We start from the raw sequence: 15,611 nt of genomic DNA on the forward strand, positions 1-15,611 counted from the left end.
TTATTATTTATTATTATAATGTTATTTGAAGCTATTGTTATTATTATTTTTATTTATTAACAATTGTAATCTATCAACCAAAGAACCACTTTAATTGACATTATAATATAAATCAAATTTCATATTACAAATTTTTCTAGTAATGACAATTTTCATTTTTTTCCGAAATGTTCTACAAAACGGAAAAAAAAAATGAAAAATGATTTTTTTTTATGGAAATTTTTTTCGATATAAACAATTCTCCTCAAAATAGTATCTGCCAGGCAGCTACTAATAAATAGCCAGGGTTAAATAAGCGCGGTTCTTTCTGCTCAGAGGGTGGAGAGGTGAGAGCAATGGCAGACTCGGACGAAGAAGAATATCAGCAATGTTCAAAGAAGCCAACAGTGTCACCACGCTTATCTGATAAAGCCCTAAAAACAATAATTCACGAGAACAGCTTATGTCAGTACCTATACAGAAAAAAACTAATGTATATAGTTTCTATATATCTTAAGCAATGAATCAAACTACTGTAGAGATTTTCGATATGATAAAAATGGCTGATGTTTGGAAATGTCTGTACACCAGTTTTTGACAGGCTCGTGGACCTGATTCCTGCCAGATTTTACCTGCCCAGCGAAGACACACCACATCCCGGCGTGAGTTTTTTTTTGTTTTGAAAAAAAAAAATCAATTTTAGAAAACCTAAAATCTCAGCTTTATTTTGCTTATTGGGGCATCAATGTGGGGTGGGTGAGTTGCTATTTGGATAGCTGAATAGCGTTGAGATGATTCTAGCTCATCAAGTGGACCTAGTATAGGCTAGAGTCTTGCTTTCGGTTACGATTGTTAAAATTACAAAATTACAATAGACTGTTAGTTCTTTGTTTACAATGAAAATTGAAGTTGAACCAGTTGTTATGCTGTTTAAAACCCCTGCTTAGATTGTGTTGTTTAGAATATTAGGGTTTGTTTTTCTGTACGAAGTCAGCTGTACTTGGTAAACAAAGAAATACTTTTTCAACGGTAAAGAAAGTTTGCGCACTTGGTACAATCCAGGCACTAAACGAAACACAACACTTTACAGATCCTCAACTGCAAGAGTCGAGTTCAATAATCTCAGCAATACCCAACAATTTGAATTTTATTTCTAGCGAAGAGTTACACCTAGTTTACTGCATTACCATCACTCAGGATGCCTCAAACCTATTCCTAATATTTCCCTCGGTAAATTGCTAAGTATTTATGTCTACAAATTTAAGAGTACTGGAGCAATATCTTTTCTTGCAAGATTTAACTTGGATATGCATCCGGTCTCATTTAGGTTTGGTCCACATTATCACAGCACTTTAAAATGGGGAGCGTTTGTCGAACCATGGTTATCATTATGGCTTTTGCTACGCTTTACCTATGGACTAGTAACAATAACTATTAATTTCATAATCATATCTGCAGGCTGGACACATTTGCATAATTTCGTATGAATAAAAAACAAATGAGTTCATTACTGAATTTGTATTAGTTTTTGAACTTTTAATTTTTCTTGAGAAAGAATATCCATGCTCTTCTCATTAAAATCTATAAAGATTTACTTTATGTACTTTTTTGACTTAGGAAAATAATCTTGTACATGTCTATGCCTTTCAACGATTGTGTAAATTTGTACAGATTTTCTTGATTTTGAGTATCTAAGCAACATTTTCGTTAATAAAAATGGCCCTCAGGCTTTTTTCTGAAACAGTAGAACAGTGCTTTGCATGTCTGTATTTTTCAATCATTGTAAATGAATTTATATGGGTTTCTCAATGTAGAGTAGTTATAAATGTTTATGCCCTTCGCATTAAAAAGATAGCCTGTATGAACTTTTTTGAGTTAGGAAAACAGTGCTGTGCATAGCCTGTATGAACTTTTTTGAGTTAGGAAAACAGTGCTGTGCATGTGACTGTTGCATACACTAATAAAAGCAAAATAGAAATCACATGTTCACTCATATAGGTTTTGTTATATTTTTAGTATTATGGCATGAGCAAGAAAGCAAAAGCTGCAGCCAGAAAAGTAACAAAGGCAAATCTTAAGAAAGCACGTCGAGCTCGGGTAAGTGCTGTCAATACAACTCATTTTTTTGATTATTTTCGTTCATTAAAAATTGTTAAAAATCTTTATACTTAATTCAACATAGTTTTTTTCCGTCTGATTTAGCATATTCATGACACCTATCTTTTCTGCTGGTCACAGCTGGATCCTGAAAATTATGCTAGTACTTTGGAGCTTGTGAAAAGGAATGCGGAAAAAGAACAAGAAAAACATAAAGAGATAGGTGGGGAACAAAATTTGCTTATTCCTAAAGGTAAGCATTGTTAAAAACTATGCAGAAAGCAATATAGTAAAAATTGCCAGATATTCACTTTGCACTTTCGTGGTTGCTATGTGAACTTTGCTAAAGTTTGTTGATTTATTCATGCATAGTAGGTCATGCCTGTGACACCTATAAACCTAATTATGAACGGAACCAAGTTCTACAGAATAAGACAGGAACTGAGATGAATGCAACTCTGTTCCTAAGCATCAAGAGGGATATTAGAATTTTTTTATGAAAATCTGAAAGCACATGAAATATATATTATAATTGAAACTGGGGGTTGTGATGTGGGGAGCAGGGGAAGGGGGAAAGAAGAGTTGGTGTTTAGATTATGTAACTTGAAATTAATGCAAGTTTAGTTTTAGAGCAAGAGTTTGGACTAGTCTATTATTTTTTCTCTGGCTTTGCATTTTTGCTCAGGAAGCAGCTTCATGATATTTTTTACAGGTTGGAACCTTCTAGGTAGATTTCACAGGCAGTTGAACTTACAGTAGCCACTAATTTTGGCATCTCTATCTTAGTACCATATTGTCAGTTCAGGATCTGGTTTGGTGGTTTGCTATTCTTTTTCCTGGGTGCGGTATGACTGGGTTTGGCTGTATCATATATATAAAATATTAAAAAAATCTAAAAATAACCGTAATTTGCATAAAATGCACAATATTAAATACATAGTTGAAAAAACAGTTGATACTTGATAGTGCAATGTCAATTGTCAACTCATAAATGTTAAAGATAAAATTAAAATGGTTTATTTTTAGTGCAGTTGGGCAATTGCATAGGAAAAATATTACAAATCAATAATCATCATATTACTCTTAATTGAGAGTATCAATAAATCAGCTGGTTCATTAGAACTATAAGTAGTGCTTGTGCCACTCCTACTAGCTGCAGTATTCAAGTCTTGTGTAGCACCGTGTTCCTTAATTGAGGCTAGGGTAAGTTGTGCAACAAAGCATTTAAGTTGAGATGCATAAGGGGTATGTTCTAATGCCTTCTCGTCCCCTCCCTTTACTCATCTTCCTTGTGGAAGAGGAAGCACAAGTTGGAATGCACATACAGTAACTTTCTTTTCCTTTTCCATCAATTACACTTAATTGGGTGCATAAATGAGTATGTACTCCAGTTTTGCTTGGCTGAGAAATGACTTGCAAGATGTTGAGATTTGACATAAAGTCGATACAACTGTTTTAAAACTATAGTTGCCAAAAAGAAGTAGAAAGTTAAAGAAATAAAAATACATGCTTGTGATAAAACTTTGATGGCAAGAGGCTGCAGGTAAATAAATTCTTGACCATGGATTTACTTGCATGTATGATCATCTTTTCTGTGCTCGTCTCAAAGAGCACTAAGGTTGTGACCCATTGAAGCTATTTACAAAGTTACCCACAACTATGCCCCTTAAATCTGGATCAGGGAAGAGTCTAATAAATGCTGCTTTGCAACCTCCACCAACCTCAACATCTTTGTATGGTGGCACCCTCATGAACAAAGAAAGTATATTTGTGCTATAATACTTAAGGGTCAAAGACTGAAAGCAAATGCTAGGAGACTGGTCAGGTGGCTGTTTTGTTCCTTTATTCAACAATATGTTTTTTTGCACTTGTTTGAAAAATCTTTCAAAAGTGTGTTGCTTATTACCTGTTATGCCCCTATTCTTTTTTGTCAAGGAGTTAATGCTGTTATATATCTTGGCCAAACATCATTGATTTGTATCAGTGAACTTGATCATACTCATGATGGGCTTAGAGAAACAAACAGACATTTAACACAAGTCCATCAATCATTGTCTAGGATCAATGCATGGACCATTTGGGTCCTTTTTGTATTAGATTGCCTCCACACATTTCAAGGGTTGCCAATTACCAGTGATGCTCAATGCTTATTGCACCTTCACAAGTCAGTTTAAAATGATTGCATGCGAGAGGAAAAGTCTCAATAACCTATATGGTGTCACACAAATTGAAACAAATATTCTTTTTTTTAATGTAAAAACTCAACACACCATTTGCTCTGTTTTTCAAATTTCAAAAACTAAATAGATGAATGTTAAATTTAAATTAAAAAAATGTAGATTAATATTTTAAATCTGAAGTAAATAAACATATAAAATATTGAATTTTCATAAGATTACCTTCAATAGCTCAAACATGGAAAAGAACTTGAAGTTGCCTTGTGACATGTGATAATTAGTCACAAACATTGAATCTCATAAGCCTTAATGCAGAATTGGTTCGTTCACTTGGTTTGTGTATGAAGCTTTTGCATCATCAAGTTATAGCGAGTGGATGACACATGGTGTCCAAGTGTGTGTTTGTATCTCACCTTGCCTTGCAGTTTTGCAAATTTTAGCATTGTCTGTTATGCCTTGGACAACATTTTGAGCCTCTACTGCCTTACTTGTACCTCACAATGAATTGTGCTGAAAACATTACTCCTTAGGGTACATTGCAATGACATTAGTTAGTGGCCTATTTTTTCAAATTTTCCATCCAGTGGAAATGATGGATGCCCTTGTTTCATCCCACGAGTCCTTAATTTGCTGCAAGGAAGTACTGTAAACTTTCATTTCTTCCTTAATAAGGTGCTGCATACCTTTTTGTAGCCAAAAGTTGTATACTATGTAGGTACCTCATGTATTTCCCTCATCATTTACTGCTAGTATGGTGATCTTGTGAGGTTGGAAGGAAACCTTTGGCATAAATAAAAATGTGCTTTCTGCTCATCAGAATTGTCCCTTGCCTCATTTTGAAATGCCCAATCAAATGGGCTTGCACTTTGGTTCTTTTGCGTGAAAGAGAGGCTATTGTCTTCCGTGAAAGATGGTGTTGCAAGGACATATAGCAGCCATTATCAGAATACTCTTTGTTGGATTTGTAGTCCTTTCTTGGCCAAAGGATGCGACTTTAATCTATATTTCTTGTGTTTTTCCTCTTGCTCTTTGATATAGCAATAAATTTGTCCCTTTGCCAACTCATTTTTGGCTGGCCTACCACAAGCTTTAATTTTTTGGGCAGCAATTTCACACAAGTAGCTCCCACCTAACTATAAGAGCTCGTATACTCATTCCAGCACTTGTTACAATGCCAAAGGTAACGTTCTTCTCCAGCAATCTGATCAATCAATTATCATTTGTCACTAAAGTATTTTGATTCCTTGGGCAGCAATTTCACACAAGTGGCTTTCACCTGACTATAGGAGCTCCTATACTCATTCTAGCACTTGTTAAAATGGCAAAGGTAACCTCCTTCTCGAGTAAGCTGATCAATCATTGTCATTTGCCACTAAAGTAGAGAGAACTAGTTGAATTCAAAAGCCCTAGCCAACCTTTGAGAAAGATTCCTGAGTTGGACTGTCTTCTGGAGGTGTAAATTTGCTCTTGTTGCTGGTTGGTGAATATGTTGCCCCCCCTGATCTCTCAGCCCTTTGGATCCATTCTTTTTTTTCAGTTCTGTTGAAGAAACTCTCATAGCAGCGCCTTAGAATGGCCATGCCCTCCTGCTTATTGAGAAATGTTGTGATGGCTCACTCGTTCTTTTTAATCCCTTAAAGGTTTTGAAGTATCAGATCAGTGTTTTCTTGACTTAAAGTTTCTTTGCTAATTCCACAACTCAAAAACACTCATCAGGTTGTTTAATCTGTCATTCATTTTTGCTAGGGCAAATGGATGGTAGTTTAGAGGGGTCTGATTTTTTGGCAGAGTGGCTTTCAGGTCCTTTGGAGATTGCTCATTATAGTTGGTGGGGGACAGGAGTTAAGGTTCAAAAGGCATTTCACATAGCCATAAATGGTCCCCTACCTTCAAAGGCTGAGGGCAGAAAGGAGAAGTAGCAGTTTTGGCATTGAGGGTGGTAGGCAAGTGGATAGTGAATGTCAGGGAGATTTGCGAAGGAAAGTAAGCAGACTTGGAAACCAAACCATAAAATGTTGGAGATCTTCATGGGCCACGTAACAAAGGAGCATAGCTTATTAGGAGTTGGTGCAAATGAACTGTTGGCAATAAGCTTACTCTTGCTGATTTCAGATTTCTGGGCAGCAACATGCAAAAGAGCATCATCATTTTTGTAATACTCATCCAGAATGATGGTGACTTGTCCACCATTTTTAGTAGTTTGCTTATTTATGTCTGTGGAGATCATCTTAGCAAGGTGTTGATTCGCAGAATATCTCTTTTTTCTGAAAAATGTTCTTTGAGGCATTGCTATGACCCAACCCTATAGTGTATATGGGGTTATGAGTAGTTGGCTTGTGGATACCTTAACTCTTAATTAAGTTTCATAATCATTATTATAATCATATATAGGTATTTAGGTCGTCCTAAGGGTTATCATTAAGTATCTAAGATGGCCTGGGTGCCAATCAAGGCATAATTAGGTATATATAGGAGTTAGGTATATATAAAAGGTAAGCATATTCCTCTTGAGTGACTTGTTGGTATGTTTGCTGTTGCGCCAAAAGCTCGAGCTATCAACACCTGCTACAAACGCCAGATTTACCCAAATCCATGGGAGGCGGTTAAACCATGTCGCGAACCCCGAAGGAGGTGCTGACCACCAAGTCAACAATCTCCCCCTCAGCACCGATTGAGGGTTCCGCACCAACGGAATGAAGGAGACCTCCCGAGATTTGAACCCGTGACCCAAGACTTTGATACCAATTGTTGGTGTGTTTGCCATTGCACCAAAAGCTCAAGCTATCAACACCCACTACAAACACCAGACTTACCCAGATCCATGGGAGGCAGTTAAGGCATGTCGTGAACCCCGAAGGAGGTGCTGACCACCAAGTCAACATGACTAAATGAAGTTATATGTGGATCGTTTACTTTATGTACAAACTGGTGATTTGTGAAAGGAAGTGAATGATGAGCACCCTTTTCTCTATTGCATCCTTGCAATTCCATGTCAACCATCCAAAAGGGTTGGTTTGAGTTATTTTAGTCCTATTTATCATTGCCTTTAGTTTGTTAAATGTTGGACCTTAAAGATTGACAAAGGTTAGCCATTGCATTTAAAGCAAAGTTGTCTCCTCATTGCTATACATATTTCAAAGAGCCTTCATGAGCCCTTCTTTCACCTCTTTATCATCAAGGACTTGGTGCATACCATTTGGGATTCAGAACATAGGCTACCATATGAAGTAGGTTGTTGCATAACAATGGGCCAAAACATGTTCCATGTATAATCCTAAATCAAAATCCTTGTAATGAATTTCTTGTTTCATTTGTCCAAGTATATTGTCAAATGCCTTGTGAGATATAACAAATCATTACTTTTGTTCCATGTTAAGGAGAGTCTCTTTCAGCATAGCTAATGAGCCGAACAATAGGTGGGAGCAAATGTATCTGCAAACAAAATTTTCAAAAAAGAATAAGATTCAATGACAAAGTGAATGCTATTACAAAAAAATGAAAATAAATTACATTATAAACATTAACAATTTCATATTTAATTATAAAATATAAAATCTTACATCACTATGGACCACCAATCTGTTGGAATCAAGGAACACTAAGAGGGGGGGGGGGGGTGAATCAGTGTTCTATCGGTAAATAAATTTTCAAACTTATTCTCAGACCATCGGAAGCAAATGCAAGAAAGTAAAATGCAGAAACTCAAGATAATCAACCACAAAATCATAACACCAGGATTTTCATGTGGAAACTCTAAAAGGGAAAAACCACGGTGGGATTGGAACCCACAATATTCATATACTGTGATCAGGAGTACCTAAATATTACATAAGGAGAATGCACTTGCATTCAGGCACACTTCCTAGAACCAAAGGTTCAATTACAATATGGAAGTCTCACTGACTTATAGATCATTTACAAAGATAACTACAATGATTGAACTACAAAATAGCATCAAACTATGCTTGGATGAGTTCCGGTTAAGTGCAAAAAGTCTGACTGTAACACCTTTGCAACTTTGCCTTGTTCTGCTTCTCAATCAGCTATTGGATCAAGAATGCGCACGTGAAACTGTGCCAAATAGGTTTCTCGATCACTACTCACTCATATCATACTACAAAAACATCTTCTACATCGGTCATATATATCCGCAATCACAAAATAAAACATTCATCAAGTCGGCCATCCATATTATGCAATATAACGTGTTACCGGGTGTCGGCTTAGACCGGATCACAAAAACATATGCGGATTAACCAAATGATGTCAAAATGATTTCTACATGTTGGCCCTAGCAGCATATGCACAAATCTATCCACCGAAATCACCGCAAAGATTCTAGACCAAAAGTGCTCTGCTTATCCTGAAATACCGGTGATAGATTACCGGACCACTTTTTTTACCGGTTACCAAAAACCATGACTACCGGATAGGATTTCCATGAAGAGTTGCCATCAATGACAACCCTAATCCATTATACATGCATTGGTATCCACCGAATGAGTGTCAATTGCCAACACAATCATCACCAAGAATCATTTTTTTTCTTGGACCGTGTTCACATTTAGGCATCTACTCACTCTTCATTAACCATCATTGAAGTATAGACGATTGTGCACCTCAAGCACTTTTTAACAAAATAAAGTAGTTGGCATAAATTGTTTACACATATTTCAGGTTTTTTGTTGTTGAAAAAGTTTTAAAGAGAGCTAGTGAGGTGTGATGGTTGTAAATGAATATTTTTCTATCTCTCACTTGGGCTACCATATCATCACCTAATCCATCTCACCTATGTCTTTTGATGTGTTTTTCATATGAATACAACATGGGGTCCATAAAATTTGCTTGCAAGCATCTTTCACCATCATACTAGCTAATTTACACACATATTGAATTAGTGACCTCTTGTACAACAGTTGAGGTCCCAACTTCCTCTGTGGTGCCCTTAAAAATCCGAAGTTGTAAGGTTGCATCCTTCCACTTCCTTTAACAGTCAATAGTTTTAAGAAAATAAGATCTAGCTACACATTTGTGTAGGATATTGGTGAATGGTTGATGTCTCATATTTTTGTAACCATCCATGATAATAATATAGCTTGCCCTTAGCCAAGTTTGCCTCATGTTTTCTGTCACCAAACTCACCTTAAAATAGTCTCTGTCAAGGAGGTTCTTGCATAGTTTATATTCTCCAATGGGGCATGTGAGGCACCATTAACATTTGTATCTTTCAACATTGTTTGAAGTAGGGAGTATGTGCTACATGAAATGGGATGGGATGGGTAAAAAATAAATTGGTATTGAAGAACCTGCTACATTCCATGACTGCATATTGAACATTCTTGCAACATTAATAGTGCTTCTTTTTCCTTGGGTAGAACCCTCTTCTTTTGAGTCTAAACATCTATGGTTTGGGTAGGCACTGGCATACTATGTTGCATAGTCTCTATTGGCATTCCATTGTCTCTTGTCTCACCCTCCATGAACAATCTAGATGCTTTTACTTTCTTAGCTAGGCTTACTTTTCACATTATTCAACTCCTCTCCACCTATGCACAACAGGTGAGTGTAAACTCTCCTGTAAATGCCCCCATAATCCTCAATATAGAAATAACATAACCAAACTGTAGTCTACTTTGAATTTCTTTCTGTCTTTCATTATGACTGTTGCAAATTGCAAAAGGAGTTTTTAGTATTAAATGGGCCCATTGTGTAATTTTTAGGAGAGCACAAGGGTGTCAAATTGGTTATTTAAATCTAACCTGCAACTTTCCCACACCCAAAAGAACCTCTAATACCTCTTTGGGTTCTGTGTTGAATCTCAACCTTTTCAACTTCAGTACCCGATTGGAATGGAAAAGCTTTGCATAGCATCAATATGAATGGGGAGGGGAAGCAGCCCATAGTACCAATACTCCCCCTTGCCCCCCTTTAATAGCTAGGCAAGGAGGTGGGGCTGCACAAATGGGATGGGGAAATCCTCTATCCGGTCTTGGTAGGCTGTAGTAGTCCCCATTCTCCCCGTCTAATTGGAGTGCTATTCAGAACCCTCATTGTTGCGCATTTATTTTTTCATTGAATACACAGTTGCAAGTGCAATCATAAAACAAAAAGCCACACAAATCCCCAAGTATTTGAAACTTTGAAACAAACAGAAAAAATCAGAAGGGATTTGTGCAAATGAATAGTAAACATACCTCAAATGATATAGTTTTGATGCTCTGTCGTCTTCTTTTCACTGCTGTTCTATTTCATTGTTTTCTCACAAAATGCTAAATGGCAAAATGAGGGACTCGTGTTAGTGTCTTTGTTTTAAGTTTTGGGTTGTTTTAAAGGGGTGTGAGGATCCTTGTGCCCCCCCTCAGCCCCCCTTTTTTTATTTTTTGTGTTTTTTTAAGGAAATAAAATAAAACTTTTGTAGCTTGGGCTGTAGACATCTCTTACCATTTTTTTCAAGTACTAGATAACATTTCTGATTTTTTTGGTAGGGGGTGGTCCCAGAGATGTTTCCTACCTATCTCTGCATCCTTGAAATGCCCCCATGTGGTTATGGGTGGAAATTCCCAGGGGATGCAGCCCCGTGGAACATACGTTAATTTTTTTTGTTTTGATTTTCTTTTTAAAAGGTTTTAGACGCACCTTTAGTGCCCCCCAAAAAAGCTTTTTCAAACCAGGGGCTGTACGATTTGCAACTAATGTAGAATTTGTCTTGTAGTGCATGTTGTACGGTTGCTCTAAAAATCATTTTGGGGCCTCAGGTCAAACTGTCCGAATTGGAACAATTGATAGGCATTCCCAAACCTTTTGGGCCTTTTGATCACAATGGTGCTATCCATTTTTTTTCAGGTGCCTTTTGCAAAGGTTGAATCCTTAAAGAAAGACTATTAAATCCTAAGAGATAAACATCTTTCGCACAAAAAATAAAGTTCACCTAATCTGATCTGCTTTGATGCCATGTAAGAACTAATCATGCCTTGTCCTAAATCTAACTTAGGAACAAATCTAAATAAAAATCAAACTACTGAGTGCATAAATAAAACTTACAGACATGACAAATGAACAGAACACTATCTTATTCATCAAACTGAACTATTATGAAATGCCATTTTATTAGAGAATACAGTAGGAGATGAGGATAAGACTGTCTCCAAAATAGAAACAATGCAAGATTTTCCCTTAAGACTCTCTAGACAAAATCAGAAAATATAGCAAAATAATCATAGAATTATCTAAAGAACATTTAGAAATAAATGCATCTTATCTCTATAATATCCACCTAAGCAATATGAATATACCTAAGGTGTAATAAATAAATATATACACCACAGATATTAATGTTGATGTCTTTGCTGTCTCAAAGTGACTCTGCCTCTGAAGTTGCCCCATGACTGGATTGAATCAATTATTCTTCATTGAACTTGCACCTCTTTGCAAACCTGCATAATATTAGTGTAGTTATTGTGATTTTTGCGCGAACCAGATAGCATCATGCTACCTCAATTACAACATGCTATGATCAAATCTCTAGTGTTCACATGATAATTTTTTAAATAAATTAAATTGTTGCACATCATTAATTAATCAAACATTCTTAGCTTTTAAAATGCTACACCATGATAAATGCCATATATAAACATTTGATATTCATGTAGCCTATGAATATGTATAAGTCCTATATAGCATGTCTCAACATGCCTTTTAAGTATAAAAGTATTATTATACACAACCTAGACATTAATCAAAATGTCCAAAGTCTATGAGGAATAGGGAAGTAAAATGCTGTTAATAAAGCCCAGTTATAGGTTCTGCATGGTGAAATGGGTTAAAATATGTGCAAACTATGGATGCTGGGCTGGAGAGGTGCATCAGATGAATATGCTGTAATCAATTGCAGACATGGCACTTTCATTCTCATTTCATCAATCTAGCCTTTTCATATACATTGCTAATAGTGTTGTCAGCTAGCTTCAGTTCTTGTAGTATATTTGGTTCTCATTGTAACCTGGCGATGTTTGATTTTGGCTCTTACAGTACAACTTGGAGACTACTGTGCTGTGATTATTTAGTATTTCACCCCCGTCCATCTTTTCTACAATTTTTGTTAAATGATATTGTAAAATAATTTCATTCAGCATTAGGATCTTATTCGACAGCTATTGCATGAAAATTTTCTTTGTTCTATTCTAGACTAGACATGAATGGTGCATCCAAAGATGTGAAAAAGTTTCATAGCTTTACAGTTTATTTTTCTTACCATATAATTCAAGCAAATGTAATACTGTTCTATAAATTGTACATTATTTAATACTTAAAACCTGTAAGGAAAATAACACAGGACACTTAATTTGTAATTGGTATTGTTAGTGCAGACGATAAATCAGCTACTTATGAGGAGCTTAGGAAAAGGTTAAAACAGCGCATTGAGGAATTACAAGCAAGACGTCATGCATCAGCTTCTGATAATGCTACTAATATTAAAAAAGATAAAAGAGATTCTCATAGAGGGAAGCGGAAACGAGAAGTTGCAGTAGCACCCCAATCTTCAGGTGAGCCTGTAAATCAGGAAGCACCTCCTGCGAAACGAGGGAAGGAAGGCATCGACAAAATGAGAAAGGTGAATGACATCAAAAAGTTGCATTCTTCATGTTTGTACATCTATTCCATTAAAAAGTGATTTCTGTACCTGCATCATTAGATTTTTAGCATTTCTGAAAGTGAAACAATTATGTTTTGTGATGGTCTCTTTCATGAGGTGTGTAAATTGATGAGTTCCTCTACCAGTGTTATAATAATTTAAAAGAAATGTAATGCTTGATAAGAGCTAACAAGCTGGGGCAAAGAAGACTTGTAATTTGGTGTAGTTCTTGGCAGGTATGCATCAATTATTGTTATGCAATTAAGTTATGAAAATTCATTCTTTCCAGAATGGTAATACCTAAACTACAAAGCAGAAGAGGATATATGGTCACAGATAGGAAATACTACCAATGCTTTCTTGTCATTTGTGTCGACTCTGTTGAGTTGTTTAGACTCCATATACTATACATATCATTTTGTAGGAATTCAGTGGCAAGTCTAGTTTGTTGATAGTGTTGCAAGTTGCAAATGATTCCATATTTCTCATTTTCAGCTTCACTTTGGTATAGTTTGATTAATTGCTAAATGATTGAATTGATTTGGGGCAACAAAAGTAGTACTATTCTCGGATTGATGTTACTTTCGGTCTTGTAGAAGTTCTAAGTACTCATTGGATTTGATATTTCATGTACGACAATTGTGCAATTGATAGCTCCATTTGAAATCAACAGATGCAGTAGACAAGTTGAGAAGTCAAGCTAGAATTTAGACATGGAGAAAGGGCCATGAATGATAAATGCACATTCCAGACAGTAATTCACTCGTAGTGTTTCTAAAAGCATTTTTGTTTTATGCGAGTCACATCTAAGATTTCTTCGAGAAAAGTAAAATAAGTTCTAGAATGATTAATTTCAATTTCGCTAAGCCAAGATTTGACTGTTGCAAGATAACATTAATTTGAGCACAACTGCAAGCATAGTACATGTACAGGGATCCCACAACACTGCACTTTCTTTTTGGGAATCTTCTATAAAATTATCTTGAGGGGCTGCTCTGTCAAAGCTAACTGGGTCGTGCAACTGGTTTCATCCTCTTGTTTCTCATGCCATGGGAGTGGGGCAGGTGCACCAGGAATGAATTCGTGGTGAACACTGCAAAACTTCTGTGCCCTCATCTGAGAACCAAAGCTCTGTTATTTAGGCACAGTGCTTAATTTGAAGGATTTGATATAAAAATCCTCTCAAGTGATCACCCACAAGTTTGAGATAGTAATATAATTGGAAATTCGTAACAAAAGAAGACTAGTAGGAGTTATCGATTAAGCTATATCACAGAAGCTACTTAGGGAATCTTTAAGTGGCAGCAAAAGCTATTTGCTGTTCAATTATTGTTCATAAGGATTTGGATCAATGCCTATTATTTGAAAAATGTAACTTATTTGATATATAATTAATATATAATCTTAAGGAATTAGGGAAACATTTTTAAAGATTTACCGAGATAAGAATTCAATATTGAAAAGGATTTGCCAATGTTTCTAACTTCTAAGAATATATTCTTCCTGAAAATACACCAGAACTGGTCCTCTTAGCTTCTCTCATGTCTTGAACAATCCCAAGTGAATTGGAGAGTTGTAGATGTTTAAAGTTATTTATTATTTATAAGTCATATATCACATTTGTTGTCTGGACATAGAAACAACGTGCCTTATCATTTTGATTACAGTAAAGAGGTGAGGGTTCTGTAGATCTTGCGCAGAAGTGTGTCCTGAAAAGGATTTATGAAGCAATTATCTTTCAGCTGAAAGAAGGCAGAATCTGAAAGCTTTATTGTGCAATCCATAACATTACATTCTATGGTTTCTGTATAGAGGATCAAGCAACACAACCAATTTCATAAACAGACAAATATCTTTAAGCTAATGTTGCAACTGGTTGCACAGTTTAGCATGCTTAACACAAATCATTACTTTTGCTAATTATTCTAAGATATCCTATAATACCTTAATTACTGAGTCAGAGGCAATCCTGATTATATATCTAAATTTGATAAATATGAAATTTATCTCTTCCAAGGGGTTTTCTCATTATGTGAGTATTCTTCTCTTGTGTATGACAATAGTAGAGCCAAACATCTTCATTACTGACCAATTGGTGGATATGTAATGGTGATGAACTTGTTGAAAAGTTTGTCATTGATGTCATTGGTGAAAGCAATACGAATCTGGTAATTAGAATTACATCCATGAGCAGGCCTTGCAAACATCAAGATGACTGATCAGAATTTGATGATAGCTGATTCTATAAATTAAGAAATGAGCAGCAGAACAACGATCAGAAAAGCATAGGATAATGCTGTAAATAGCGATCAGAAAAGCATAGGATAATGCTGTAAACAGCGATCAGAAAAGCATAGTAAGTATATCATTGCATCGGTTATGTTCTTAATCATCGGTTATGTTCTAAACCATCAGTTACATAGCAAACAAATTGATATTCTGTCCGATGCATTAATATGATTAGTTAATATTTTGACCGATGCATTAAAAGAAATACCTAAAACAGCAATTGGTTAGTTAAGTAATATGGTTAATATGCTTATAGTAATAAACATTGAAGTGGTGTTTTATGAACTCACAGGCTGGTCAATCATCCAAGAGGTGCATGGTTTTGTTCCTAATAAAACAAAATAAGCCGATTCAAGGCAAAATAAATGTGTGATCTGCATTAAGTGTTTAGAAGAGGTGCAATTTGTAAGTGAAAGGATTCGAAGCAGCAATTAGCA

The 15,611-nt window shown here is 35.8% G+C and overlaps 1 protein-coding gene across 1 annotated transcript in view; it reads left to right on the plus strand.

Annotated features, from left to right (window-relative positions):
- The first annotated feature begins 239 nt into the window (after positions 1-239).
- Positions 240-15,611, plus strand: part of LOC131052121 (uncharacterized) — a 65,298-nt gene continuing 49,926 nt past the window's right edge. Inside the window, exons 1-5 of the mRNA XM_057986720.2 lie at positions 240-444; positions 571-641; positions 1,996-2,076; positions 2,218-2,329; positions 12,620-12,864. Coding sequence (XP_057842703.2) covers positions 336-444; positions 571-641; positions 1,996-2,076; positions 2,218-2,329; positions 12,620-12,864 — 618 coding nt within the window. The 5' untranslated portion in view covers positions 240-335. The remainder of the gene's footprint in view (positions 445-570; positions 642-1,995; positions 2,077-2,217; positions 2,330-12,619; positions 12,865-15,611) is intronic.

Source organism: Cryptomeria japonica, chromosome 4 (genome assembly GCF_030272615.1).
Source record: "Cryptomeria japonica chromosome 4, Sugi_1.0, whole genome shotgun sequence".
In the NCBI taxonomy this organism is placed as follows: Eukaryota; Viridiplantae; Streptophyta; class Pinopsida; order Cupressales; family Cupressaceae; genus Cryptomeria; species Cryptomeria japonica.